At 44.8% G+C, this 27,500-nt stretch overlaps 2 protein-coding genes across 4 annotated transcripts in view; one reads left to right on the plus strand and one right to left on the minus strand.

Moving 5' to 3' along the window:
• si:dkeyp-97b10.3 (uncharacterized) overlaps positions 1-21,429 on the plus strand; it is a 22,599-nt gene extending 1,170 nt beyond the window's left edge. The window contains exons 2-17 of one of the 3 annotated variants that reach the window (XM_064303188.1): positions 5,104-5,135; positions 5,866-5,904; positions 7,572-7,619; positions 7,836-7,871; positions 8,373-8,408; positions 8,633-8,686; positions 8,943-8,986; positions 9,869-9,921; positions 10,415-10,632; positions 11,006-11,259; positions 16,131-16,259; positions 18,283-18,418; positions 18,607-18,654; positions 19,040-19,114; positions 19,634-19,909; positions 20,019-21,429. In XM_064303188.1, coding sequence (XP_064159258.1) covers positions 5,104-5,135; positions 5,866-5,904; positions 7,572-7,619; positions 7,836-7,871; positions 8,373-8,408; positions 8,633-8,686; positions 8,943-8,986; positions 9,869-9,921; positions 10,415-10,632; positions 11,006-11,259; positions 16,131-16,259; positions 18,283-18,418; positions 18,607-18,654; positions 19,040-19,114; positions 19,634-19,909; positions 20,019-20,047 — 1,507 coding nt within the window. In that variant the 3' untranslated portion in view covers positions 20,048-21,429. The remainder of the gene's footprint in view (positions 1-5,103; positions 5,136-5,865; positions 5,905-7,571; positions 7,620-7,835; positions 7,872-8,372; positions 8,409-8,632; positions 8,687-8,942; positions 8,987-9,868; positions 9,922-10,414; positions 10,633-11,005; positions 11,260-16,130; positions 16,260-18,282; positions 18,419-18,606; positions 18,655-19,039; positions 19,115-19,633; positions 19,910-20,018) is intronic. The other 2 variants (XM_064303190.1, XM_064303189.1) reach the window with 2 other exon arrangements.
• A 984-nt stretch (positions 21,430-22,413) lies between these two features.
• On the minus strand, positions 22,414-25,141 carry il12a (interleukin 12a). Its single transcript, XM_064301536.1, has 7 exons — positions 25,129-25,141; positions 24,783-24,934; positions 24,588-24,674; positions 24,329-24,370; positions 24,113-24,229; positions 23,476-23,520; positions 22,414-22,946 (listed from the first exon to the last, which is right to left on the minus strand). Exons 1-7 carry the CDS (start codon positions 25,139-25,141, stop codon positions 22,815-22,817), a joined length of 588 nt encoding a protein of 195 aa, XP_064157606.1. The 3' UTR covers positions 22,414-22,814.
• Between the last annotated feature and the right edge of the window lie 2,359 nt (positions 25,142-27,500).

A 27,500-nucleotide genomic window follows, 5' to 3' on the forward strand; every position in this document is an offset into this window, starting at 1 on the left:
ATGATTACCCATTTTATGTTGCTTATTTTATTGGTTCGTCATATTTCAGCCATAATTAATGTGCAAAGCTGTCAGTAAGATCGGTTACTACAGCGGGCGGATTGTTCGTAAGTCGTAGCGGTTCCACATTGTAACCTGTGCCGTCCTGAAATCGTTACACTCATCTGTCACCAGTCTTTCAGTAATGCAGCCTGTTTCCTTCAGTTTGTAAATTTCCCTGCTCCTGTGTGCATAGATGGAAACACCGCATACTGTAGATCCATCCGTGGGCCTGCTGTCTCTTAGTTTTAAATTTAATTTAATTTATTTATTAGGACCAGTGCAAGAAGTGCCTGAACAGCAGGAAGATGACAGGTTTCAAACACAACCGCATATTACAAAAATGCATCGGTTGAGGAAGCAAACCGTTATTTAACGTGTTAACTGGCTTGACTATTAGCTTGCGTGCCTGTTAATGATCAACCCAAGTTCGCAGATTAAATTACGGAAAGGGGGAAAGCTTTTTTGCACCAGAATGAATTATCTTCTGTGTCGAGTTAACTTTGAGTGGCTTAATCAAAATGTTTATTCATTTTTTATATTTAAAACTAAAAAACAGTGATTGTATTCCTGGTTATTGTTGGGTATTCGCAGATTAATAATAGATGGAGTTTATTGTGAAGCAGTGGAGAAGCCCTACTTCTCTACGTTTCCGGGGTAGGTGTCCAATAACCTTGTTATCAGCGCGCGCGATGTAGGCACCGGACACTGTGTGAGCCGCACCCACTTCTCGTTCCCCTTTCTGTGGAGAATGAGCGATACCCCTTTCCCATTCCGAGTTCGGACTGATTGAGTTAAAACAATGAAACGTTACAGTGCCAGGACATTATTTTGGTATTAAAGTTCAGTGCCGTAACTAGAGTTTTATACATGGGGTGGCCAAGGCTACTTCAGGGGGTCCATAGACCATGACAGAAAATGAGTGTGTAACCCTAACCTGGCGTCTGAGGAGCATGAATGAATCCTATGACTGCTGATTAGAGGTTGAAGTGATAATTCACTTAACCCAGACTTCTTCAATGTGGCAGATAGTGTGGTCCACTAGGGTTATTTCACTAGAATTATTTAACATACTGTAAATAGCCAGTGTCTCTACCTCAGAACTGCAGCTCAATTTCTTTCTCACACACACACACACACACACACACACACTGTACTTTACTCACATACTGGAGAGACTTGGGTCACTCTGTTTTCATGAATATATAATCTGGGTCTGTAAGTGTGTAAGAACTTCCAAAATATTTTCAGAAAATTAAGCTCAAGTACCAAGGAGATAAGATAGCATTTGTGTGTGACATAATTTGCATAGTTTATTTATGCAAGTACATTTACAAAAAAAAAAAAACCATACTGAAATTTGACATACCAGGTATTTTTAATAAAGAAATAAAATACCTTTAATAAAGTGCGTTCGCATGGGGGGGTGGGGTGGGTGTTGATTTACAGACGCAGCGTTTCTGTGCAAAAGCATTCTGTGACCTACAAACAAGTATCTGCTAGTACAGGGAGCTATTGGCCTATATAGACAACCACTACTACTTCACAAGTATTTATGATAGGAGCCAAAGTAGAGGCTCGGTATATCCGCCTGCCTTTCCTGACTCGGTGGCGGGCCGGTGTGTTTTTGCAAGTTTTCGTTTACACCCGTTACCCTGCTGATTAACTGGCTGTACACACCAACACTGGCTCACTCGTAGATTATATCACAGTAGAACGTTTCGTATAGGAACACTAACTCTGTCATATGCTGATGAGGACATCCTGTGCATGCAAATATTACAGGCAAAATAGGTGCTCACTGCGGCTGAATGCACAGGGAGAATTTGAGCATACGTAGCAGACCTTTTTATTTATTTATTTTTTATTTCTGTGTTTTGACAACCACCACAGGTTCCTTGTTTATCTAAACCTGTTAGGCTGGCTCTTCTGTTTTTTACTGTGATGTTTAATCAGATTTAGTTTAAACAGTTCAGTCTACACTGTGGCTGAGGTTGGTTGTCTTTGTCTCCAATAGGTTCTATTGAAATATTTATTGAGGTTGCTGGACCGCGAGGCTCTGTGTGTTGCCAGCCTAAGCCGTGTTTTTTGGTTGCTTCTAAAAACGGTATTCGTGACCCACTTCAGGATAGCGCCAAACCGGTTCTTCGAGTTTCGGTTGTAATACGAGGCTTTGTGCGGTTCTTATTTCCCACTCGTGCCAGAAGCGGCTTCTGTTTGTCTGAACCTGTCTGCGCACGCAATGAAGCAAACACTAGCCAGCCCGCATCCTGCTCTCTCTGCCGCTCTCACTGATGCACCTTTAGGGTGAATATGATTCCGTCGCGTGACTGTAGTACACATCGCACTGCATATATTATTCATTCATGAGAAAAAAAAAAAAATATTGCCCCATTCAAGTCCTTCGGTCCCACATTTTAATTACTAGGATAAGTTTGACTATTAAAACCATTACCATTTAAGGAGTCAAATTTAAAAAATAACAGCAATGTTTAATACACATGTGTATTGTATAATAAACATGTATGTTGTTGATTTGGTCCAATCACTGTGCTATTAACAGGCCATATTATATTCCTTCCTGCATTTATTTCATCCTTTGCTTCCTGAATATGGTGTTACCCAGTCCAGGCCTTTGTGGAGTGGTTCTCAGGGAGGCTGGATATGGTGTTACCCAGTCCGGGCCTTTGTGGAGTGGTTCTCAGGGAGGTTGGATATGGTGTTACCCAGTCCAGGCCTTTGTGGAGTGGTTCTCAGTGAGGTTGGATATGGTGTTACCCAGTCCAGGCCTTTGTGGAGTGGTTCTCAGTGAGGTTGGATATGGTGTTACCCAGTCCAGGCCTTCGTGGAGTGGTTCTCAGTGAGTTTTATTGTTGGTTTGGCCTTGAGGATAAGAGGGATTAAAGTGGGTCAGGGTGGGGCACAGGGTGGGGGTGGGGGGTTTCCAGAGGACTGAAGCGAGTGGTGGGGGGGGTGGGAGCAACTGGCAGGTGGCCTACATCCTGTTATTGTGCTCCTGGGCAGGGGAAGAGCCGGATGACTCATCGGAAGAGCCTCTCCAGCTCTTCTACGCCTCTCCTTCCATCTCTCTATCTCTACACCTCCCTCCATCTCTATCTCTACACCTCTCCCTCCATCTCTCTCTACACATCTCCCTCCATCTCTCTATCTGTACACCTCCCTCCATCTCTCTATCTCTACACCTCTCCCTCCATCTCTATCTCTGCACCCCATCCCTCCATCTTCTCTACACATCTCCTTCCATCTCTCTATCTCTACACCTCCCTCCATCTCTATCTCTACACCTCTCCCTCCATCTCTCTCTACACATCTCCCTCCATCTCTCTATCTGTACACCTCCCTCCATCTTTATCTATACACCTCCCTCCATCTCTTTCTCTGCACCCCATCCCTCCATCTCTCTCTACACCTCTCCCTCCATCTCTCTCTACACCTCTCCCTCATCCCTCTCTCTACACATCTCCCTCCATCTATCTATCTCTACACCTCCCTCCATCTCTATCTCTACACCTCTCCCTCCATCTCTCTATCTCTACACCTCTCCCTCATCTCTCTATCTCTACACCTCTCCCTCCATCTCTCTATCTCTACACCTCCCTCCATCTTTCTCTGCACCCCATCCCTCCATCTCTCTCTACACATCTCCCTCCATCTCTCTATCTCTACACCTCCCTCCATCTCTCTCTACACCTCTCCCTCCATCTCTCTCTACACATCTCCCTCCATCTATCTATCTCTACACCTCCCTCCATCTCTCTACACCTCTCCCTCATCCCTCTCTCTACACCTCCCTCCATCTCTATCTATGCACCCCATCCCTCTATCTCTCGCTCGCTACACCTCCCTCATCTCTCTCTCTCTCTACACCTCTCCCTCTATCTCTCTCCCTCTCTACACCTCTCCCTCCATCTCTCTATCTCTACACCTATCCCTCCATCTCTCCCTCTCTACACCTCCCTCCATCTCTCTCTACACCTCTTCCTCCATCTCTATCTCTACACCTATCCCTCCATCTCTCCCTCTCTACACCTCCCTCCATCTCTATCTCTACACCTCCCCCTCCCTCTCCAGTGCTGCTTGCAGCGCATGAGTGAGTGCTGCTGTCTGGGTCAAATCCAGCCTGTACCGGTCTGTACTGGTCTGTACCGGTTCTGACTGAGGCCAGCAGCCCTGCCCTGCTCCATTGGCTTGCCGTTGCCTGGGGGATATGTGGGCGGGATTCAGAAAGCACCTCTATTGGCCTGTTCCTTGCGCTCGCGTATGATTGGGTCTCCTCCTCCTCCGCTCGGCGTGTGGCTGCGGTGTGAGAAGAGGCAGCTGGCTGAACCGCGGATCGTCTTCGCTCTCGAGCCGGAGCGTGCGTGAGCGTGCGTGTGCACAGGGGGCGTGACCAATCGGCTGGCCGGGTGAGATGGGAGATACCAAAATGAAAAAGTAAAGGAATTGAACCCCTGAAATGCTGTGCATATGGAACCAATGAGCCATCTTAAGTCTCTTCAATTAAACAGGGCTCAACATATATATGTCAAATCCAACAGTCAGGTCTATATAAAACCTCATCTAATAAAATTAAATTGATCAATAAATGTTTATAGTGTCTGAAGGGCTATTTATTGAGCAGCCTTGTTATAAATCACAATAAAATGATTCAGATTCTTTATTTTAGTGAGGAGTGCTGGCACTCTTCAGCTGATATGCAGATATAAACTCATTATGCTGGGAAACAAATACAGATATAAACTCATTATGCTGGGAAACACATGCAGGTCTCTGGGATCCCTAACCCTAACCGTAACCCTAACTGAGGTCAGGCTAAAACACTGGTGAAGACTAATAAGTAAAATTGAGTCTACTGTACACATCAAGCTCATCTATTCTCTCCCTCCCCTTCTCCTCGGATCCTACAGGTGTACACCTCTTTCCTCCTGCCACCCTTTCGATGATGTGCTCTCTCTCTCTCTCTCGCTCTCTCTCTCTCTCTCTCTCCGTCAATGAGTGATGAATGAATCAAATGTGTTTTTTCTTTCCTCTTTTTCTCTGCAGTGACAGGGACATTTCACCACCAGATCAGAAAGGTAGGCGGACTCTACTATTTTACAGTTTTAAGAATGGGACATTCCTCCCCACTAGATGGCGCTGTTTGTCTATGTTCCAGAGGAATTACGGCAGGTTATAAGGCACTGCTGTAACTGCAGTGTGCACTCTGCTTCTCCTTGTAAGAAAACCCTGCTTTTGGTCCTGAACGGTGAATATTTAAGCCAGATTCACATTTCCTCCTGTTCTTCCTGTGGGGACACCGGTTAGAAACGTGGAGATTATAGCTCTCTGGTGGGGGGGGCGGGGGGAAAAAATGAGAAAACGCTCTGGACATTTGTGTGGTTTGATGGTAGATAAGGGCATCGGGAGCAGGCCAATGCCCTGTGAGAAGGGTTCATGAGCAGGGGTGGATATTTGTGTGGTTTGATGGTAGATAAGAGCATCCGGAGCAGGCCAATGCCCTGTGAGAAAGGGGTTCATGAGCAGGGGTGGAGTTTTGGGTTGGTACTGGAGAGTGGAGTTTGACCCCTGTCCTGTAAGAAAGCACAGCAGTCCCGGGTAAGTTTGGGTTGTGTAGAGATTTTGGACGATGACCTCCCTTCCTGGCAAGGCCAGATCTGTGCTTTTCTGTGAATCACAGTCAGTTTGACCTTCAGACCTGAGTGTCTGTTACTGGTAAGATCACACCCCCCCCCCCCTCGCTACTACCACAACTGTGCCTCATCTGACAGAATGTAATTTCTGAATTTTTATTTATGTTTAAAACAGGAAATGTGGCTGAAAACGAAAGCAGCAGCAGCAGCTCAGGTGCGTGTGGACTTCCCACAGGTCGTTTCTGAAGTGCGGAGTAGTGACTGTTGAAGCCTTTGGCCTGAGGAGTATGGTATGATGCGCAGATGTATGCGCAGATTATGTGCAGTTGTATGTGCAGTTATGCAGGTTAGAACATGGGTTTGTTAATGATTTAATGACTCAAAAATTTTTGAAAGATGTGATATGTCACCATTTTAAATGGTTGTTCTGAAGTTTTCAAATGTACCTATGGCTTCAATTAGGATTTAGGCCTCAAATTATGGTTAGGGTATAGAAAACGGTAAGTCTGGCGGTTTAGGCAAGTTCGCGGCTGTGTTCAGCAGCTTAAAGAAAGGTTAGGAAACTGTTTTTTTTTATTTTGGACGAGCCAACAATTTTCTCTAGTGGCATGTGTACATATAATCATAAAATGATGTATAATTTCTGCATATGTTTCCAGGGAAAAAAATAAAATAAAATCACTGCTATACCCTGGCTCCACACTGTTATACTCTGGCTTTACTCTGCTCCACACTGCTATACTCTGGCTTTACTCTGCTCCACGCTGCTATACTCTGGCTTTACTCTGCTCCACGCTGCTATACTCTGGCTTTACTCTGCTCCACCTGCATACTTGTTACTGTACTCTGTTACTCTGCTCCACGCTGCTATACTCTGGCTTTACTCTGCTCCACACTGCTATACTCTGGCTTATTCACTGCTATGCTGCACTGTATACTCTGGCTTTACTCTGCTCCACGCTGCTATACTCTGGCTTTACTCTGCTCCACACTGCTATACTCTGGCTGTACTCTGCTCCACGCTGCTATAGTCTGGCTTTACTCTGCTCCACGCGGCTATACTCTGGCTTTACTCTGCTCCACGCTGCTATACTCTGGCTTTACTCTGCTCCACGCTGCTATACTCTGGCTTTACTCTGTTATACTCTGGCTTTACTCTGCTCCACGCTGCTATACTCTGGCTTTACTCTGCTCCACACTGCTATACTCTGGCTGTACTCTGCTCCACGCTGCTATAGTCTGGCTTTACTCTGTTATACTCTGGCTTTACTCTGCTCCACGCTGCTATACTCTGGCTTTACTCTGCTCCACACTGCTATACTCTGGCTTTACTCTGCTCCACGCTGCTATACTCTGGCTTTACTCTGCTCCACGCTGCTATACTCTGGCTTTACTCTGCTCCACGCTGCTATACTCTGGCTTTACTCTGCTCCACGCTGCTATACTCTGGCTTTACTCTGCTCCACGCTGCTATACTCTGGCTTGTACTCTGCTCTACCTGCTATACTCTGGCTTTACTCTGCTCCACACTGCTATACTCTGGCTTTACTCTGCTCTACGCTGCTATACTCTGGCTTTACTCTGCTCTACGCTGCTATACTCTGGCTTTACTCTGCTCTACGCTGCTATACTCTGGCTTTACTCTGCTCTACGCTGCTATACTCTGGCTTTACTCTGCTCCACGCTGCTATACTCTGGCATTACTCTGCTCCACGCTGCTATACTCTGGCTTTACTCTGCTCCACGCTGATATACTCTGGCATTACTCTGCTCCACACTGATATACTCTGGCATTACTCTGCTCCACACTGATATACTCTGGCATTACTCTGCTCCACACTGATATACTCTGGCTTTACTTTGTTCTGCATCTTTTTACAGAAAACACAGAGGCCTCCACAGAGGAAAGCTCGGAGGATGAGTGCTCAGGTGAGAGTTCTGGGAGGTTTTAGGGTAGAAGTTAAATCCACAGACCCTCAGTCTGAAACTGCCCCACCTCTCCACTGTTAGAACCCACTCCCTTTCTCTCTCCACTTTTAAAACCCTCTGTCTTTCTCTCTCCACTTTTAAAACCCTCTGTCTTTCTCTCTCTCCCTCTCTGTTTTTAAAACTTTGTTTCTCTCTCTCTCTCTCTCTCTGTCTCAGCAGACGGGGATGCCGCCGAGGATGACAAAGAGGAAGGTAAAGGTGTTCTTCATCCTTCACCTCCAGGGTACCCTTTCAGCGTGGGATTCACACACACACCCTCCTGGATCTTTAGAGCTCAATCCCCAAAGATGCAGATTTATCTGGGTGTATCTGAGCCAGGATTGGGCAGCAGACTGCGTTCCTGATAGGGTGGAACTCTGTGGGTGTATTCTGAGCCAGGATTCGACAGAAGACTGCGTTCCTGATAGGGTGGAATTCTGTGGGCGTACTGAGCCAGGATTGGGCAGCAGACTGCTTTCCTGATAGGGTGCAACTCTGTGGGCGTGTCTTAGATCTACAGTGAGAGCAGACCCCAGCACTGCAAACCTGTCCCTGTCCACTTCTGTGCCTGACAGTGCGCCCCCTGGTGTCTGAGTTGGAGCGAACAGGACAGGCTTGAATTCCATTATGGGTGTTTCGAAAGATGATGATCTTCACTCAGCTGTCGGTTATGCTGCTATTTTTATCTGTTTTATTCTTTTCTCTTTCTTCTAGAGAAAGAAAACTCTGATGTTGGAGGTTTTGGACATGGTGAGAACAGAATCAATTCAGCTCAGTTCCTAAATCCAGGGGGCGGATTGGTGGGGTTCAGCAGTGGCTGAGGGGGAATAAAGAGGGAGTTTGTTCTGGGCGGTGGGCAGGAGTGTAACCACTTTAGCGAGGGGGGGGTGGACTTGCTGAGGAGCGGGACGGAGCCCTTGGGAGCCTCGTGTGGTTTCGGTTGTTTACATCACCTCTGCCTCTGTTTTTAACAGATCAGGATCCTGTTCCGGAAACCAGCACAGAGGGGCCGGGTCCAGACGGGACAGGTATGCCGGCCCAAGCCTCCTCCTGTCCCGTTTCTAATCCCTAATTATGTTAGGAGAAAAAGAAAAGTCCTGTTTTACTTCTGCCACAGTGAAGCCAGCCTTGGCGAGGGTCTGGGGCAGACAGCAGTTTAAACGCATGAATGACCATAAGAGGAGATTTGAGTTAATGGGCCCATGGGAGACTGAGGCCGGGGTAATGGGCCGCCCCCCTTTTTAAATAAGAGTCACAACCCCCCCCCCCCCTTGTGTGTTTCAGAAGCCAGTCCCCCACTCCGCTGCGAGAAATGCCAGCTCGTTCAGGTACGCCCTTCCCCTCTCCCCTACAGCAGGGCTCATCTGCAGATCGCTAAAGGTTAAAGGTTAAAGGTCGTTTTATTTGGATGCTGTGGTCCGTTTTGGGCTCACTGCCCAGCAGGGGGCACTGGTGTGTGACCAGGTTCAAAACTAAACCGTTTGTGGAAAATTAACACCTCCCTCAACGACGGTCCAAATTGCAAATAACCGAGAAGCGCTCTGTTAAATTGTCATAAAATGTAAATGCATGTTTTCAGCAGATTGGCTGTAAAAAAAAAAAAAACAAAAACAAAAAAAAAACCCCGCATGTGTTGGATTTCCAGGGCTCACTGATTTAATAGGATGAGTCAGTAATGGCCTCTAACATTAAGTGACTTTAATGCATTGTTAGTGTTCTGCTTCATAACCAACACACTGACTGTAATTATGCCACATGTGTGTCTAAAGATGCGTGTGATTCTGTTCTCAGCCAGTCCCTGTGTTGTCTTGTAGTGGGTGATAGGACTAGGAATCTTGTTAAAAGTGCAAAGGTTTTGAGATGCCAGACTCTGGCTAAATTCACCTCTGATGTCCGGGAATAGTATGGACATTTTGGATGAGTGTGCTGTGTTTTGGGGAGGAGTGTGCTGTGTTTTGGGGAGGAGTGTGCGGGTTCAGATCCAGTGTGCTGTGTTTTGGAGAGGAGTGTGCGGGTTCAGATCCAGTGTGCTGTGTTTTGGGGAGGAGTGTGCGGGTTCAGATCCAGTGTGCTGTGTTTTGGGGAGAAGTGTGCGGGTTCAGATCCAGTGTGCTGTGTTTTGGGGAGGAGTGTGCGGGTTCAGATCCAGTGTGCTGTGTTTTGGGGAGGAGTGTGCGGGTTCAGATCCAGTGTGCTTCTTGCTGTCGCAGGACCGGGGGTTCGAGCACGTAACTCCGAGGAGAATCTCGCGCGGCAGACTGCTGTGAGTGCCAGCTCTCCCAAAACGCTCCGCTCTGTTATTCTTCCTCCTCACTGTGTGCAGCTTCTCTTCTTTCCCACCATATGGAGCAAACTCATCTACTCCCTTCCCATACTCTCCTTTCAGCTCTACATCTCTCTCTCCCTCTCTCTCTCTCCCCCCCCCCCCACTATCATTTCTGCTGAAAAATTGAGTAAAAATGTCTCAGCCCTGGAATAGAGACTCTGATGAAGCGGGGGGGGGGGGGGGGGGTGGGTTGTCCCAGATCTCTCCTTTTTCCTGTGTCTCTCACTCTGTTCTTTGCCATTTTCCAATTAAATAAATGAGCATTTAAATAAATAAATTGTGTGTAATACATTTCCTGAATAAACTGAATTTAACTTGAGCCCTGCTGTGTGTCTGCTGAAGCAGCTCCATCTTGGTCTGCTGATGAGTAACACCGCGTTTGTGGGGACGCGGTGTGCGGTGTGTCTCACCGCCTCCTGCGTTTCGGCAGGGCGCTGCTGGACGGCGAGGGCACGTACGAGTGCTCCGTCACCGGCCTGGTGTTTGAGGTTACCCAGAAGGCCCAGGTGCGCTACTCCGTCCTGTCCTGGAGCAAGTTTGGGGCGTACCTGAAGGACTCCTGGAAGTTTGCTGGCCCCGTCTTCGACGTGGACTGCGACCCGTCCATCCTAACGTCCATCCAGTTCCCCCATTCGCTGTGCCTGGCCGGTAAGGGCGGGGCTCGAGACCAGACTCCTCCAATCTGTGTCCCCCATTCGCTGTGCCTGGGGGTTCTAGACTCCTCCCACACAATAATAATAAGAGCAATCATGAAATTTTGTGTATGTATATTTTACACAGAGTATAACATACACAGTAAAAGCATCATTTAAACCCAGTTTAGTAAAGATCTGTTCAGAAAATAGGGTTTTATACAGCTGGATAGTACAGTCCAAGTCATATGAAATATCCACCCATCAATTCTCCCTCTTTGTGTCTGTCCACTATCCCTCCCTCTCTCCCTCTCCCCCTCTCCACCCCTCCATCCTTCCCTCCATCCCTCCCTCCCTCCCTGCCGCTGTCCTGCGGTTGTGTCTCTCAGGCCAGGACGGCGAGGTGACCTTCAGCGTGCTGCACGTGAAGAGTGGGCGGGGCCTAGTGGAGCCGTCGGCGGGTCACTCGGGTAACCGCGTGACGTGGCGGGTGACGTCGCTGTCGCCGGTGGGGCCCATAGTGCGAACGCCGCAGCCCGCGGAGCACCACGGCGTGGTGCTGGTGTACCGCGAGCTGGGCACCCGCGCCGCCGCCTCCTCCTTCCACATCTACATGGCGGCCAACAACTCCTCCGACATCAAGGTGAATGCCTGGGTTACCGTGGAGACGTCACGGTGAATGCCTGGGTTGCCGTAGAGACGTCACGGTGAATGCCTGGGTTACCGTTACCGTAGAGACGTCACGGTGAATGCCTGGGTTACCGTAGAGACGTCACGGTGAATGCCGGGGTTGCCGTAGAGACGTCACGGTGAATGCCTGGGTTACCGTAGAGACGTCACGGTGAATGCCTGGGTTACCGTAGAGACGTCACGGTGAATGCCTGGGTTACCGTAGAGACGTCACGGTGAATGCCTGGGTTACCGTAGAGACGTCACGGTGAATGCCTGGGTTACCGTAGAGACGTCACGGTGAATGCCTGGGTTACCGTAGAGACGTCACGGTGAATGCCTGGGTTACCGTAGAGACGTCACGGTGAATGCCTGGGTTACCGTAGAGACGTCACGGTGAATGCCTGGGTTGCCGTAGAGACGTCACGGTGAATGCCGGGGTTGCCGTAGAGACGTCACGGTGAATGCCTGGGTTACCGTAGAGACGTCACGGTGAATGCCTGGGTTACCGTAGAGACGTCACGGTGAATGCCTGGGTTACCGTAGAGACGTCACGGTGAATGCCTGGGTTACCGTAGAGATGTTAGGCAAGGCTACGGCCTTGCACCCGCAGAGCTGAACACACTGGGGCTGAACATATGAGCCCTTCAGTGGGAAAGTAGCCTCGCGAGCCAGTCTCTTTTTTCACTTTGTTCGGTAGAGCTGGCCGATGCCTTGACATAAGGCATAAACGAAGGAGACAGCCTTCCCAGGATAGTTGTATTTTCCCAACCAATCAGAGTGTTTTAGCCAGGTGTGGTCTGAAACGTGCACCGGAAAACATTACCAGAGGCAAACTTTTCCACAGACCCGCATCAGTTCGCCACTATTTGGGGAAAACGATAGTATTGATTGTAACGGGCAAACAATCAAAACCATTGCTTCTTCTGGCCATTTTTCTGGGTATTTATTTGATAGCAGACTGCATAACGTAGGCCACGCTTGAAAAATTAAACTTTTGCCAAATCCTGTAGGCAAGCAAGCGAGTACATCTCTGTTCGATAACAGCCAATCCAAACATACGCGATGAAGGTCCTTCAACGAAGTCACGCCATGTATTTGGCAAGTCTGTGATCTAACAGAATTAAAATCTTCTTCGAATTTGTCCATAATTCTGTTTTTAGCAGATAATTTGGGTTAGCTTGATAGCTTTGTCCGTTTCTCTGGTGTGTTTCAGTCGGGACTTAGATTGCAGCACACACTGAACAGAGGGAGTGTCGTGGGGGGGGAGGGGGAACCGGCACACTGAGACAGACAGTTCGATTAACCAATAGGGAAGCCGCCGCTGGCCCCCAGTGGCAGAGGCTCCTCCCTTTGGCCCCAGAAAGTACTGCGTTCATCCAGACTAGTGGGAAAGGGTCTTGGTACTGGTTTGTACCGGTTTGATCTGTGTGCACAGAACGTGAGGTGCAGTGCCGGTGGTGTCAGGAGGACAGAATTACTCCGCTTAGTTCCTGCACTTCCAGATTTTTCCACCTGTTTTTCTGAGTGCTTTCTTCCAGAAATGCTGAAAGGATGTATGGCTTCTTTATATCTTTTCAGTATTTCTGAACTCAGATGAAAATTTTTTTATTTGCTGTGCTGTTCTGTAACTATATAGTAACTGAACTGTCTTGCCTGGATTTTCCTGTTCAATTAATGTTTTATTAATTGAATGGGGGAGGGGGTGAGTTTAGGGGAGGCTCATGGGAAATGGAGTTCACCGCAGTAGTTGCAGTGACAGACTCGCTACTGTAATGCTGTGTCATCTCGGAGGGTGTTTTGGCCCCTGGTTCTTGTCTTCCCCAGTCTCGCTGTACCAGTGTGGGCGGGGTGCGACTTTCAGGGACAAAAAAGAGGAAGTAGCGCAGGAAGCGGTCATGTGTCTTAGTGTTTAGACACACACACACACACACACACACACACACACACACACTCACGCATGCACGCGCACGTGCTCGCGTACACACGCGCTCACACGTGAACATACAGACACACACTCACAAGCACACACACACACACACCGCTGTGACACTGGCTCTTTGGTCATTCCTAACGCCCAGATGCAGAACATGACGCGTGTGCTTTCGGCCCAAATTTCCTGCGGCTGGCTGTGGTTGTGACAGCCGAGAGAGGCCCAGCAGCACCGAAACAGAAAGCCACAGCACCCTGGGGCCTCTCTGTGTGTCTCAGAGGCCCCGGCACCCTGGGGCCTCTCTGTGTGTCTCAGAGGCCCCGGCACCCTGGGGCCTCTCTGTGTGTCTCAGAAAGCCACAGCACCCTGGGGCCTCTCTGTGTGTCTCAGAGGCCCCGGCACCCTGGGGCCTCTCTGTGTGTCTCAGAGCGAGGCCACGGCCCCCGTCTCGCTTCGTGATGTGAGAAAGTCCAGCTGAGTTTCTGAAACCGCCTCCGTTGGCTGAGTCCTGCTGACCGCGGTTTCCCTGTGCGGCGTTTAGGCAGAGATGTCAGCGTACGGGCGCCGCCCCTTCCTGTACACCACACAGTTTCACTCTACACTCGCCAGGAACTCTGACTCAAACATGCTGATGCTTCATATTCAGACTCTTAGATGGCAGAACGATTTTGAAAAGTTCAGATCCCTGAGAATTTTCAGTGAAACGTCAGAAAAGTACTACTAGATTTACCCATCAAAAAGTACTTGTATAAAAATTTTGGTGGAAATATTTTCCTTTGAAAAGTGAAACTACTCCAAGGAATAAGTAAAGGAATTTTACTAGTGTCTAAATTGGTGAAAGTATTTCAGATAAATATTTTACCAAGCTTTGTCTGACTGCATATTTATTTATAGCTTCTAGATTTGTGTTCCGTTCTAATCGGTTCTTTCTTACTGGTTTTATATCTGAGTGATGGGCCTTTGATTGGTCAGGTAAATCGATGTTACTCTGCACTTAATCACAGTTAACTCATGTCACCTGGTTATTTGGGACTAAATTGGCTCCTAATTTTGAGGTGAAAACAAAAAAACGAACAATGAGGCTCCCCACACCAGGTGCCTTAAATTCACATTAGAGATTATTTTAATTTCTTCAGTGAAGAAAGCTTAATGCTGAAGCATGTGTGTTTAGTCCTCAATTTAAAAGTCATCGCTGATGTGAATTTAAGGCGTCTTTTGGTGTGTGGACCCTTTTTTGTCCTTGATTAATACTTTATTTTGGGTTTATTTGAAAGTAATAATAGGTTTATTTGATTGGAGTAATGGGTCTATTTGATGGGAGTAATGGGTTTATTTGATGGGAGTAATGGGTCTATTTGATGGGAGTAATGGGTCTATTTGATGGGAGTAATGGTTATTTGATGGGAGTAGTGGGTTTATTTGATGGGAGTAATGGGTCTATTTGATGGGAGTAATGGGTCTATTTGATGGGAGTAATGGGTATATTTGATGGGAGTAATGGGTTTATTTGATGGGAGTAATGGGTATATTTGATGGGAGTAATGGGTATATTTGATGGGAGTAATGGGTTTATTTGATGGGAGTAATGGGTTTATTTGATGGGAGTAATGGGTCTATTTGATGGGAGTAATGGGTCTATTTGATGGGAGTAATGGGTCTATTTGATGGGAGTAGTGGGTCTATTTGATGGGAGTAATGGGTCTATTTGATGGGAGTAGTGGGTCTATTTGATGGGAGTAATGGGTCTATTTGATGGGAGTAATGGGTCTATTTGATGGGAGTAATGGGTCTATTTGATGGGAGTAATGGGTCTATTTGATGGGAGTAATGGGTCTATTTGATGGGAGTAATGGGTTTATTTGATGGGAGTAGTGGGTTTATTTGATGGGAGTAATGGGTCTATTTGATGGGAGTAATGGGTCTATTTGATGGGAGTAATGGGTATATTTGATGGGAGTAATGGGTTTATTTGATTGGAGTAATGGGTATATTTGATGGGAGTAATGGGTATATTTGATGGGAGTAATGGGTTTATTTGATGGGAGTAATGGGTCTATTTGATGGGAGTAATGGGTCTATTTGATGGGAGTAATGGGTCTATTTGATGGGAGTAATGGGTCTATTTGATGGGAGTAGTGGGTCTATTTGATGGGAGTAATGGGTCTATTTGATGGGAGTAGTGGGTCTATTTGATGGGAGTAGTGGGTCTATTTGATGGGAGTAATGGGTTTATTTGATGGGAGTAGTGGGTTTATTTGATGGGAGTAATGGGTCTATTTGATGGGAGTAATGGGTCTATTTGATGGGAGTAATGGGTATATTTGATGGGAGTAATGGGTTTATTTGATGGGAGTAATGGGTATATTTGATGGGAGTAATGGGTATATTTGATGGGAGTAATGGGTATATTTGATGGGAGTAATGGGTCTATTTGATGGGAGTAATGGGTCTATTTGATGGGAGTAATGGGTCTATTTGATGGGAGTAATGGGTCTATTTGATGGGAGTAATGGGTCTATTTGATGGGAGTAGTGGGTCTATTTGATGGGAGTAATGGGTCTATTTGATGGGAGTAGTGGGTCTATTTGATGGGAGTAATGGGTCTATTTGATGGGAGTAATGGGTCTATTTGATGGGAGTAATGGGTCTATTTGATGGGAGTAATGGGTCTATTTGATGGGAGTAATGGGTCTATTTGATGGGAGTAATGGGTTTATTTGATGGGAGTAGTGGGTCTATTTGATGGGAGTAATGGGTCTATTTGATGGGAGTAATGGGTCTATTTGATGGGAGTAGTGGGTTTATTTGAAGGGAGTAATGGGTTTATTTGATGGGAGTAGTGGGTCTATTTGATGGGAGTAATGGGTTGTGCGTCTCCTCTCTCACCCCGCGGTGCGCCTCCTCTCTCTCAGGACATCCAAAAGGAGGTGCGCATTGCCAAGAAGAGGTTTGTGAAGATGGACAAACCTGCCACCTGCCTTCTGGAGGAGCAGAAGAAGTACCAGCTGATCAGTGAGCCTGAGGGAGAGATCAACCCGGAGGTGAGGTCACGCAGTGGGCGGGGCTTAAAAGTCGATAATGTAATAACTGACCGATAATGTAATACATTTTCTGAACCAATAACGTAATAACTTTTTGCACATAATGTAATAAGTTATTACATTATTGGCTGGTTATTACATTATTAGCTGGGTTTTTAAAAAATCATAAAAAATGTAATAACAGGAGCCGATAATGTAATAATATACCTGTATCACTTTAAGTTTTATTTATTGGCTATAAAGTGTCACACTTCCATGACACTTACCCTTGTTTCCTCTTTCAAACAGCTGCTCAAAAACCTGACCGCACACACGCGCGCACACACACACCTACTCTCCCTCTAGGAATTATGACTATTTATTTGTTTGTGGTGCTTGGTTAGACTTATCTCCAGCCCTGCCTTCTACTCCTTAACCATTTGAGTACCAAATGAAGTGCGAGCACATATGTTTGCAAACACAGAAAATTAATATGAAATCTATACCTCTTTGAAGATGCTTTGTCCACGAATACAAAGACCACCATTTCTTTTCATGAAAAATGTCATCTTTAATTAAATGTATTTAAATAACTTTTTCAAGCAAACTGTTTCAACCACACTATTATAGCTATTCAGCACTCTCTCTCTCTATGTATATATACCAAACCTGACTCCTGAAAGGTTACATGAAAATGTATTACCAAATCAGAATCCTTGCCCTATTGACATCCCTGGCTATTTGAATACAGTCATGACAAGCTCAACAAAGAGTCTAAAACCAAAGCAAATGATATCTATAGTTCATTCTTTTTTATATTTGCCATTTTCTCCAATTTTAGTCGTTATACCAATTCTCTGTGTGTATCACGGTCCTGGTCGATGCGCTATCCTTTGTTGGTCTGGGGAGGGTGTAGACTACCACATCCCTCTGATACATGTAGAGTCGCCAACTGCTTCTTTTCACCTGTCAGTGAGGCAGAGGTGGGAGTAAGTCACACTTGTGCAAGTCTCAAGTCTTAACCTTCAAATCTCAAGCAAGTCCCATGTCACTGTGTTTAGACTCAAGCAAGTCAAGTCGTTGCTCAGGTCAAGCAAGTCACAAGTCAAGTCACCGTGAAAGAAGTGCTTAAAACAAGAGAGAAAGGGGCACAATGGCAAGCCATGTCATGAGCAAACTGCACCTGTTAGTGAGTTAGTTAGTTTCTACAACTAGGGATGGGCATGGTTAGGATTTTATCAATACCAATACCACTATTGATACTGCTTATCAATACCAATACTTATCAATACTCTTCCTAATTTGGAGTGCAAAATACATGTTAAAAGAATTATCAGTACTACTTTTATATTAGTTTGGGCAAAAAATATTTAACAAAATAGTTCTGTTGAAAAAATTAAACGTATTGTTTTCTGAGACAAAACATGATGCTGGGACCAATTGGTATAGATACTGTAAATGTAATGTGTATCAAGAGAATGTTTAGTTCTTTAAAAAAAGGGACGGTAAACCATCCTTTATTATTATGATAAAACTGAAAGATGTGTTACCAAAGTTATCTTTGTAGGTCATGTTATATGCTATATTTTACAGTTTAGAATTTTGCATTAAGAGGTTGAAAGTTGAGCATAAGGGATAATAGTGCCAGTTTGGTTGAAGAAGTTATTTAAATACACTTGATTAAAGATTCCTAGAGAGAGAGAGAGAGAGTAGTTGTGTGTGTGTGTGTGTGTGTGTGTTTTCTCAGAGTTAGGACTAAGATTCAGGGGTCAGGATTGGCCTGGTTTTTGAGCAGCTATTTGAAAGAAGCAACAGTAAGGGTAGGCCTAAGTGTTATGGAAGTCTGACACTTGATAATAAATAAAACTTATACATAGTGATACAAGAATATTATTACATTATCGGCTCCTATTATTACATTTTAATGATTTTTTAAAACCCAGCTAATAATGTAATAACCAGTCAATAATCTAATAACTTTTTGCACATAATGTAATAAGTTATTACGTTATTGGTTCAGAAATGTTATTACATTATTGGTCAGAACCTGAAGTTCACCCAGGCCGTGGTGAAGATGAAGAGCTACTTCGAGGTCTTCCTGGAGCAGCCCCCTCCCTTCAAGCTGTCGCTGGTGGAGGTGGAGTCGAACCAGACCGTGTGGAGCGCCACGCTCCGAGAGGGTAGGAGGGTTCATTACATTAGCAGCCATCGTTGTTTTGATGTTTCCATGCCGATGAGCGGTGAAGGCAGAACGCTTGCGTTGGATAGACGCCTCCTGTGCTGCATGTCTGTGATTGGCTGCTGTGTGTAACGTTTCGCTGACGGTTACCTGCTCTGGGGGTTCACTTTACCTGCTTTTATTTCACAGGTGACTTTGTGGATAACGCCACTGAAAAACCAAGGAAAAAAGCCGAAAGTGAGTTTGTGTGTCCAGGAGAAACGGCATTAATGCAGATTCCTGTCTCTGATTGGCTACGCCTTCCTTTGCATTCTGTAATGGTTTCGAGTCCCGGCTTATCACTGCGAAAGGGAAGCTGGTCTACCTGCATTATGAACAGTACCTGTGTAATAAAGGTACATCTGAGCAGCTGGGTGACTCACCATCTTAAGGCTCTGTTCCAGTGTGTGGATGGGCCCCCCAGTCTGGTATCTGGTATATGCCCCCCCCCCCCCCTACTGGTGTCTGTGAGCCTGACTGAAGAAGCAGCAGCTGTTTCGTCTGATGGGGTGGAGAGCTTGTCTGTAAATGCGTGTAATTCAGTGGCTTAATTATCGGCCTGGTTTTGGACCCCCTTCCGCAGGCCGAAAGAGGAGCTGCAGCACTTCAGAGGAAGAAGTGGCGATCAGTAAGAGAGCCAGACACGGAGACGTCCCAGGTAACACACCTGGTATCCAGGCCCTTCTTCGGGCGGTGTCATTGATACAGTCTGCGGAGTTAATATGATCAAAACCAGCAGGTCTTATTCAGTTGAATAAAGTTTTCTCATTCAAATGAATAACCATAAGTTTTCATGCATGTGTAGAAACTGTTTCCCTTGAGGAGTAAGAAATTTCCCCAAAAAAACCAGACATACATGTGACTTGTGCATGAAATGTGTTCTCCTTTTTCAGCTGTTGCATAGTCAGTGATTTTATATTCAGTAATTTTTTCTGGTTAAGCACAAATATTTCCAGCGATACGGCTGAACATTCACTCCCTATGTATAAAAAAAAAAAAATTAAAAAAAAGGTGAAAAGTGAAGTTCGAGAATTGGTTTGTGCACACGAGTGCTTGGCGTGTGTGTGTGTGTGTGTGTGTGTGTGTGTGTGTGTGTGTGTGTGTGTGTGTGTGTGTGTGTGTGTGTGTGTGTGTACCTATTTGTTGAAAGTAAGGCCTGGAGGTTTTTCTGGTGCAGATGGAGTGATGAAGACTCCGGGCCTGACGGACCAGCAGCTGATGATGGTGGCCACGCGGATGGGGAAGGAGTGGAAGCAGCTGGGCATCCTGTACCTGGGCATGAGCATGCAGGACATCGAGGAGATCCAGGCCGCCGATGACGACCTGGCCGTGGTCAAGTTTAAGATGCTGGATCGCTGGAGGCGAAAGGCCAAGGGCGGGGCCGGCATCTCGCTGCTCTGCAGCAGTCTGAGCCACGACAACGTGCCCAACGAGCTGCGCGACCTGCTGGAAGGTGAGGGCGGGGCCGGGGTCAGAGGTCACGGGCGTGTGTGTGGTGTGTGTGTGTGTGTGCGGTGTGTGGTGTTCTGTGTCTAATGTGTGTTTCGTCTCATTCTCTTCAGATATGCTGTCTAATCCCTCAGCAAAGTGAGCTCTCTATGGGACACTGTGCCCTGGGGGGCAGAGCTAGAGACGCTGCGCCCTGGGGGCGGAGCTAGAGATGCTGCGCCCTGGGGGCGGAGCTAGAGACGCTGCGCCCTGGGGGCGGAGCTAGAGACGCTGCGCCCTGGGGGCGGAGCTAGAGACACTGCACCCTGGGGGCGGAGCTAGAGACACTGCACCCTGGGGGCGGAGCTAGAGACACTGCACCCTGGGGGCGGAGCTAGAGACACTGCACCCTGGGGGCGGAGCTAGAGACGGGTCACCAAACCCGCCCGGGTGCTTTGGAGGTCTGGAACACGTCCTCTCTCTGTCCGTCCAGCCATCCGTGGCCCTATCGCACCACTTCATTTCACTGTGCATTTGTTTTCTACACCGGGGTCAGAGGTCAAACACGTGGCTCGGCCGTCCAGTTTGGTTTTCCTCATCGTTATGGCAGCCCTTGTTCTCATCAGATTTATATAATTTATATAAACTCCATTACCCATGACCCTTAGGGTCAGGACAGTCAGCCCTATGACATGGGCCCTTAAAGCAAACGGTGCTGCCATTCTGCATGGCTAAAGAACTATAAAATCATGCTTGAAACATAAGGATATGTTTTCATTTTAAGTTTTGTTTTTTATTTTGAGATGAACCACTTAATTAAAAAGACATTTCCACTACCGCGTAGATATGTACTGATGCAATCAAGAGACCAACTTTGCTTTTCCTTACAAGCTGTGGTTGTTAATATTACGTGTATATGTGTTTATATATTTCTGTTTGTTTTGTGCCCAGGGATATGCTTCAGCACTTGCACAAGCAGAATTTCAGGAATATTTCTTGTTTGTTTACATGATTTTGGCTTGAATCCCATTTCACTTTTACATTCCAGTGTGTGTGGAGTTCTGTGTGTGTTTCGTACTGCTAAGAACAGTAGACTGACCTGCCTGGAGAGAACAGTGTGAGCCTTTTGTAGGGATACTCAAGACTTGTGTTCTCAAGTAGCCTGTGCTTTACCGTGTGAGGCAACTGGTAGCAAAAGTAAATTTTGTTTTATTTTTTTTGTTTACTGAAGAAAGAAATTTTTTTTTTTTTTTTTAAAGTGAGCTTTATTATAATGTGCAAGAAAAGAAAAATCGAGCTGTAACTGCTGCCTGTTCTGGGGTTCAGCCTGGTGACCTTCACACGTTTAGGGACCTTCGCACCTGTGGGAACTGAAGCCAGCACAAGGTCCAGCCAGGCTGGGATTTGAGCATGTGACCGTCCAATCACTGCCCTCTCCACTGCACCATGGTGTCAGCAGTCATCCTTGGGAAAGGATCAGTATCAGGGCTTTACTCTTCTCACTGAATATGACAATCTTGTGACTTAATAAAGCATTTTTACTAAGTTGCATGTTTATTGTTTTTTACTTGTATCTTCTTGCAGTTTAAAATCGTGTTTACTGCTATGTCTCCCCATCTGCCGCGTCTGTGACTGACGTGGCTTCAGACTGACACTTGAAAGCTTTCCATTTGCCTTAAACATGTTTCCTGGATCCCTCCGTCCCTGCTTCCTTTCCCTGCTTCCTTTCCCTGCTTCCTTTCCCTGCTTCCTTTCCCTGCTTCCTTTCCTTGCTTCCTTTCCCTGCTTCCTTTCCCTGCTTCCTTTCCCTGCTTCCTTTCCCTGCTTCCTTTCCCTGCTTCCTTTCCTTGCTTCCTTTCCCTGCTTCCTTTCCCTGCTTCCTTTCCTTGCTTCCTTTCCCTGCTTCCTTTCCTTGCTTCCTTTCCCTGCTTCCTTTCCCTGCTTCCTTTCCCTGCTTCCTTTCCCTGCTTCCTTTCCCTGCTTCCTTTCCTTGCTTCCTTTCCTTGCCTTCTCCTGTGGGTGGAGCTCGGGGCAAGGACCAGAAGCACGGAGATAAAATAAGCGAATGGAAGGAGCCCACATTGACAATGCGCAATTCCAGACGTCAAATTTCGTGTATTTTCTGCACTGCACGATAGTATCGCATGCCCTGGTTTCAGTTTCAGTGAATTGTTTTTGCCCAGAAGTCGTGTGGGGGGGAAGGCAGAAGGTGTTTATTTGATTCTGTGTTGGTGTGGATGCGTTCTGTCTCTTCGTGTGGCAACCAACGGTGCACACGCTTAACTGCCGTATCTCCCTCCCAGCGGTGTGGGGTGTGTGTGTGTGGGGGGGGGGGGGCACTGTTGGCACTGATAAACCCCTGAAACACCTCCCTGTGCAGGTCTGAGTGCTCTCTAAACATCAAACTCTGTTCATTCCAATGGCTTGAAGTACCACTAAAAAACGCGCTTATACTTGCAAACATCATTTATTTTCAAACTATTTTCAAACAATTCATTGTTCCATTATTAATTGACAGTTAAATAAATACAAACAGTTATTAACCAATAATTAGCTGATGATAACCCCGGCTTCCTCTAGTTTCCGAAAATATTATTTTACTTGCCAGGCACAATTACAAATAAATAAATAAATTTAAATGAATAAATAAATAAATACATAAATTAAATAAATAAATAATAAAAAAGTTACACAAATTAACTTAAATACGTGTCTGAACATCTCATTACCCTAGCTTATGTGTGGTAGTTTCTCATGGAAATGTACACAGAAGCTTTCAGATCTGACTTACAGTAATGTGTAAACAGAGCAGAGGTTGATACGAGCGTATCACTGCACACTGCGTAGTGCCTGCATGGCTGCCCCCGGACACACAGCTGTGTAGAGAGGATGAGGATGATGTGCGGGGGGAAGGCTCCATGCTCCTGGCATTAAGCTGCCATGTATCCCATGATCCTGTTGATGGTGACGGAGCGAACCTGGAAGCCCTTCAGCTCTCTACAGAGACTCAGTCGCGCGTCGAAGTCAAAGCTGCTCCTGGAGGGCTGAGGGCTGCTGGGAGTCTGCAGGCGAGGAGGAATAGGGCGCAAAGCGTCAGTGAGAACACCATGATCCAAATATAAACCACAGTCCAAAAATAAACCATGATCCGATTATTAATCATAATCAAAATATAAACCATAGTCCGATTATTAATCATAGTACAAATATAAATCATAATCTGATTATTAATCATAATAAAAATATAAACCACAATCCAATTATTAATATTCATAATCCAAATATAAACCATAATCCAATTATTAATCATAATAAAAACATAAACCATTCTCCGATTATTAATCATCATCCAAATACAAACCATAATCCAAATGTAAATCTAGATTAAGGATTTATATCTTGATTAGGATTTGGATAAATATTACATTTTCTTGATGCGTTTTTTTGAGCCTTTGTGGGCAGGGTGGAAATGATTGTACACATTTCCCTAAATTCCTTTTCGGGGCTCACTTTCGGTTTTGGAGTCTGTCTGGCTCAGAATTTGACTAAGAGAGAGTAAGCAATGCGAACGGGGAAAGGCAGAAATCTTACCGTTACTGCTGAGGAGGGCCAGGAACCAGAGGGGAAGTCACACTTCTGCGTGACAAAAGATTAAAGAAAGGGAAGAATGAGCAAAGACAGAAATGATGCAAAGATGTACTGGAATGTACTTGGCTTTGGTCTGACCACGTTTTTTACCAAACAAACTTTGTTCTCTGTTGTTGTTGGGGGGGGGGGGGGGGGGAAGCTGAACACTGTTGTGTACATTCTCGATGAAGGTTATGTAGCTAGTGTGTAAGGAATGCGTAAGCAATTCTGTTTCATCTTCCCTTAAAACTTAGAAAATTACAAGTCCCCAATATATCTAGAGAGGGTTCGGCTCTTGAAATCGACCTATCTTGCAGTTGCTGTTATGAAATTAAAAAGTGAACACCTGAATTAATAATAAAAAAAGATTACAGTGCTGATTTTAAAGTTTGACATTAAAAATGATAAGAGATGGTAGATATTGTCTTTTGCTCGACTCTTTTTGGCATGTGTGATGTGTGTGATTGGTGTGTTTGTGGATACTGTATATTTTTGTGGGATATACTCAGTATGATGTGTGTATGTATGTATGGTATGGATAAATAGATGGATGGATGGATGGGTGGATAGATAGATTCAGAGAGTTATATTTTCCTCTCACCTTCAGAAGGTTCTGGATAGCCGTGAGCACAGTGTCCTCCAGGTCCTTCCTCTGGTAAGCAAACAGTTTGTCCTGGTGGTACTCCAAATCCACCTTAATGTTCCTCAGGCATTCGTCCTGCGGAGACCAGCACGTCACTCACTCTGTTAGCTTCTGAGCGTCACCCGTTTGTCTGTACAACGCATTTGGCCGCTACTGACACGAGAGATACTTTACCTTATTAAACCTGATGCTTTGAGTGCTGGAGCATCCACCATCCTATTTCGTAAAGACAACGCGCAATACGAAGGTTAGACAATAATCGTCATAAAATTAGCCATTTCAATTTGTGTCAAAAATGTATTGATGTCTTTAATGGCAACATCTATTGGAAATATTCACATTTGCATTTCCTAGCTTGTAAAAAGTCTCGCGTGTCCATGTTGTTAAATTTCGCGTAATGTTGTAGGATATTTTCACGCAGATTTAGACATACCTGCCCTGCGCTTGGCTCGCAAGCAGACAGTGCAGTATTGACTGCCATACTTTGCTCCGTGCAGTTGAATCCTTCGAATAGCTCATCCTGGATGAGGGGAGGGGGGCACATTGGAATAAATTTAAATTCACACGTAACTTTTAAATTGTATTAACTGTTGCCGCTGAATATCCAGTTTATCCTGTGGCTACTTACGCGTGCGAGCGCGCGCGTTACGTCAGTGAGCAGAGCTCTAGAGAGCGTCACACATTGCACATCCAGTTTCTGTGCGGGTTTCAGCGGGGTCCCCAGGGTCACGCGCCAGACATAAGGGGAGAGCGCGGCTAAGAGCAGCCAGGAGAGAAAACCTGAGCGGAAACCAAATGAGAACTTATTATAATTATTTGTTTTGAATCTGGAAATGAAATGCAGCCGTGAAATGAGATGCACTTTCAATCATGAATGCAATAATTCATAATATTCATACAAACGCGAGGCTATAGGCTGCTGCGCAACATCTTAACTAAAGCAAAACTTGTTCTAAAATTTATTCCCAAGGTACCGACATTTTTCATATTGCAAATAACTTGGAAATAAGAGATTTAAAAAGTTTAATGCAACTGTATACAGAAAAGCGAGCTGTTACACATAATTAAAATAATTTATTAAAACAACGCGTCATGAGTGTAGGTACTTACACGATGAGACACCTGCCAGCATATTTGATATGTGTGTCGTTGTCAGTTCTTTGCGTCTGTATGTGCGCTTTTCGGCCCTTCCTATAATATTTATATTGCCTCGGATGACGGGAGTTCCCTTCCAAACTACAGAAATTGTTAGAGAGAGAGAGAGAGAGAACATGACAGTGGGACAAACAAATCGACCACAAACCAGCCACATTTCTCCGGTAATTTCCTGTCAGATTTCACTAGGCAAGGGCGAATGCGAAACTGGAATTAACGCGTGTCATAATTTCTATTACATGTGTTTATGATTAATCACTCCTTCAGAGGGAGAATAAAGGCGATACTCATAAATATTTCATTGACCAAACATGTCCATGTTTGTGGTTTTTGTTGTTGGCGTTGAAGCAATAAATAAAGCGTGACTGTAAAATCTAGTTGCCTCAGATTTTACCTCCAAAATTATAAATACCATGTCCAACAATGTGCAATTTTCGATTTCAAATGAACGGGTTTGGGAATTATTGTCGATGACAAATACTGTAGTTTCTGTAAAGTAACATATGCCTAAATGTCAGGTATTCAAATGACTTTAAAAAAAACCCTATTCACGATTTAAAAATTAGTTTAACGAGAAATCTAACTGGCAATGTTGGTTGGTTACACATATTTTACCCTTTAAAGAGTAGAATTTTAACAATGAGAATGAGCGATAATATGAATAAGTCAAGTGGTTGCTAAACGGGACCTTTGAAAAAACTTGGACAGTCCGAACGATGCTTATTTTTTACATTTACGTTAATTTTTAATTCCAAGGACGTAATGCGTGAATACATAAATTAGCTGGTAACTCCGTTTGCCAGTACAATTAGGCAACAGATTGGATGCTGAAATGGTGACGATTTACTTCAAAATATATGGGCCAATTTTGAAAATCAATACTGGATTTAGTTTTGTCTATAACACTCTCACTGGACATATATTCACATTTAAACCGGTTAGCCTGTAAATAATGAAATGGACACGCGGTGTTTGAAAGCTTTAAATGGTGTGGCCTTAACGCTGCGCCACTTATGAATATCTCTGCCAATATTTTTCACTAACATCTCATATGTGATTTATTCAATATTTATATGTTTGATTAAAAGTTATATTTTTCATGGTTAATGCTTTTTAAAGATAATTGCCAAAAGCTTCGCGTCCATATGCATTACAAGATAAAAGGTAAAAACACCCAGAAACACTACAAATTAAAGAATTTTGTATTTTTACATTTTCAAAAATCCCAAATTTGTGGTTTAGATTTTTATGATTTATTTCAGTGGAAAATGGGAGGAAATCCATAAAATAAAAATCTAAATATGTAATTTTTCATTCAGATGGATGTGAAATAACCCTTATTCATCGACTGTGGCAAAATAAATTAATGGAAACATTTTTAATGACACATGTTTAATTTCAGAGGAAATACAGTACAGTAAAATACGTAAGATTATATAGTCTTATGTCCAAAATGTGAAAAATTCTAAATGTGCCATTTAGTCATTATAAAATTATTTCAGTGGAATCAGAGGAATACAATGTCCTCCGTAATGTTTGGGACAGAGAAATCTTTTCTTGATTTGGTTTTGTACTCCACAATTTGTAACCAAACAATTCACACGTGGTTAAAGTGCATTTTTTAAATATTGAAAATTATTTTATATTTACAGTGGGCTCCATAATTATTGGCACCCTTGATAAATATGCACAAAAATGCAAAAGAAAAAATGCTAAACGAAAAAACAATTGACATATTAACATAAGATTTATTTTCCAACGTGTAAACTAATGTGCTTGATTAATGATTCATGAGAATCAGCCAAAGTCTTACATTTTTTAAATAAAAAAAATATTTCCCCAAAAAACAGGTTCCACAATTATTGGCACCCCTGATTTAATACTTCGTGAAAACACCCCTGGCAATTATGACAGCCATGTGTCTTTTCCTATAATTTGATAAGATTAGAGAACACATTTGGAGATATTTTTGACCATTGCTCCATGTAGAACTTTCCAGAATCATTGAAATCTTTGGGTTTCCCCCCCACCCCTCCCCTTCCCCCCGCTCTTCAGTTCTGACCACAGGTTTTTGATGGAATTTAAGTCTGGAGACTGAGATGGCCATCAGAAAACATGGATGTTGATTTCACTTGAGCATTTCTGTTTAGATTTCATATGCTTGGAGTTATTGTCCTGCTGGACAATCTAC

The sequence above is a fragment of the Anguilla rostrata genome, chromosome 12 (assembly GCF_018555375.3).
Source record: "Anguilla rostrata isolate EN2019 chromosome 12, ASM1855537v3, whole genome shotgun sequence".
Classification (NCBI taxonomy): Eukaryota; Metazoa; Chordata; class Actinopteri; order Anguilliformes; family Anguillidae; genus Anguilla; species Anguilla rostrata.

Bases quoted from the DNA above. Each gene is read 5' to 3' on its own strand.
- il12a (XM_064301536.1), bottom strand. The intron at 24,675-24,782 runs GTAAGTAGCCAC...CCCCTCATCCAG, and splicing joins TAACGCGCGCGCTCGCACGC to GATGAGCTATTCGAAGGATT. The intron at 22,947-23,475 runs GTAAGATTTCTG...CCTCGCCTGCAG, and splicing joins GGCCCTCCTCAGCAGTAACG to ACTCCCAGCAGCCCTCAGCC.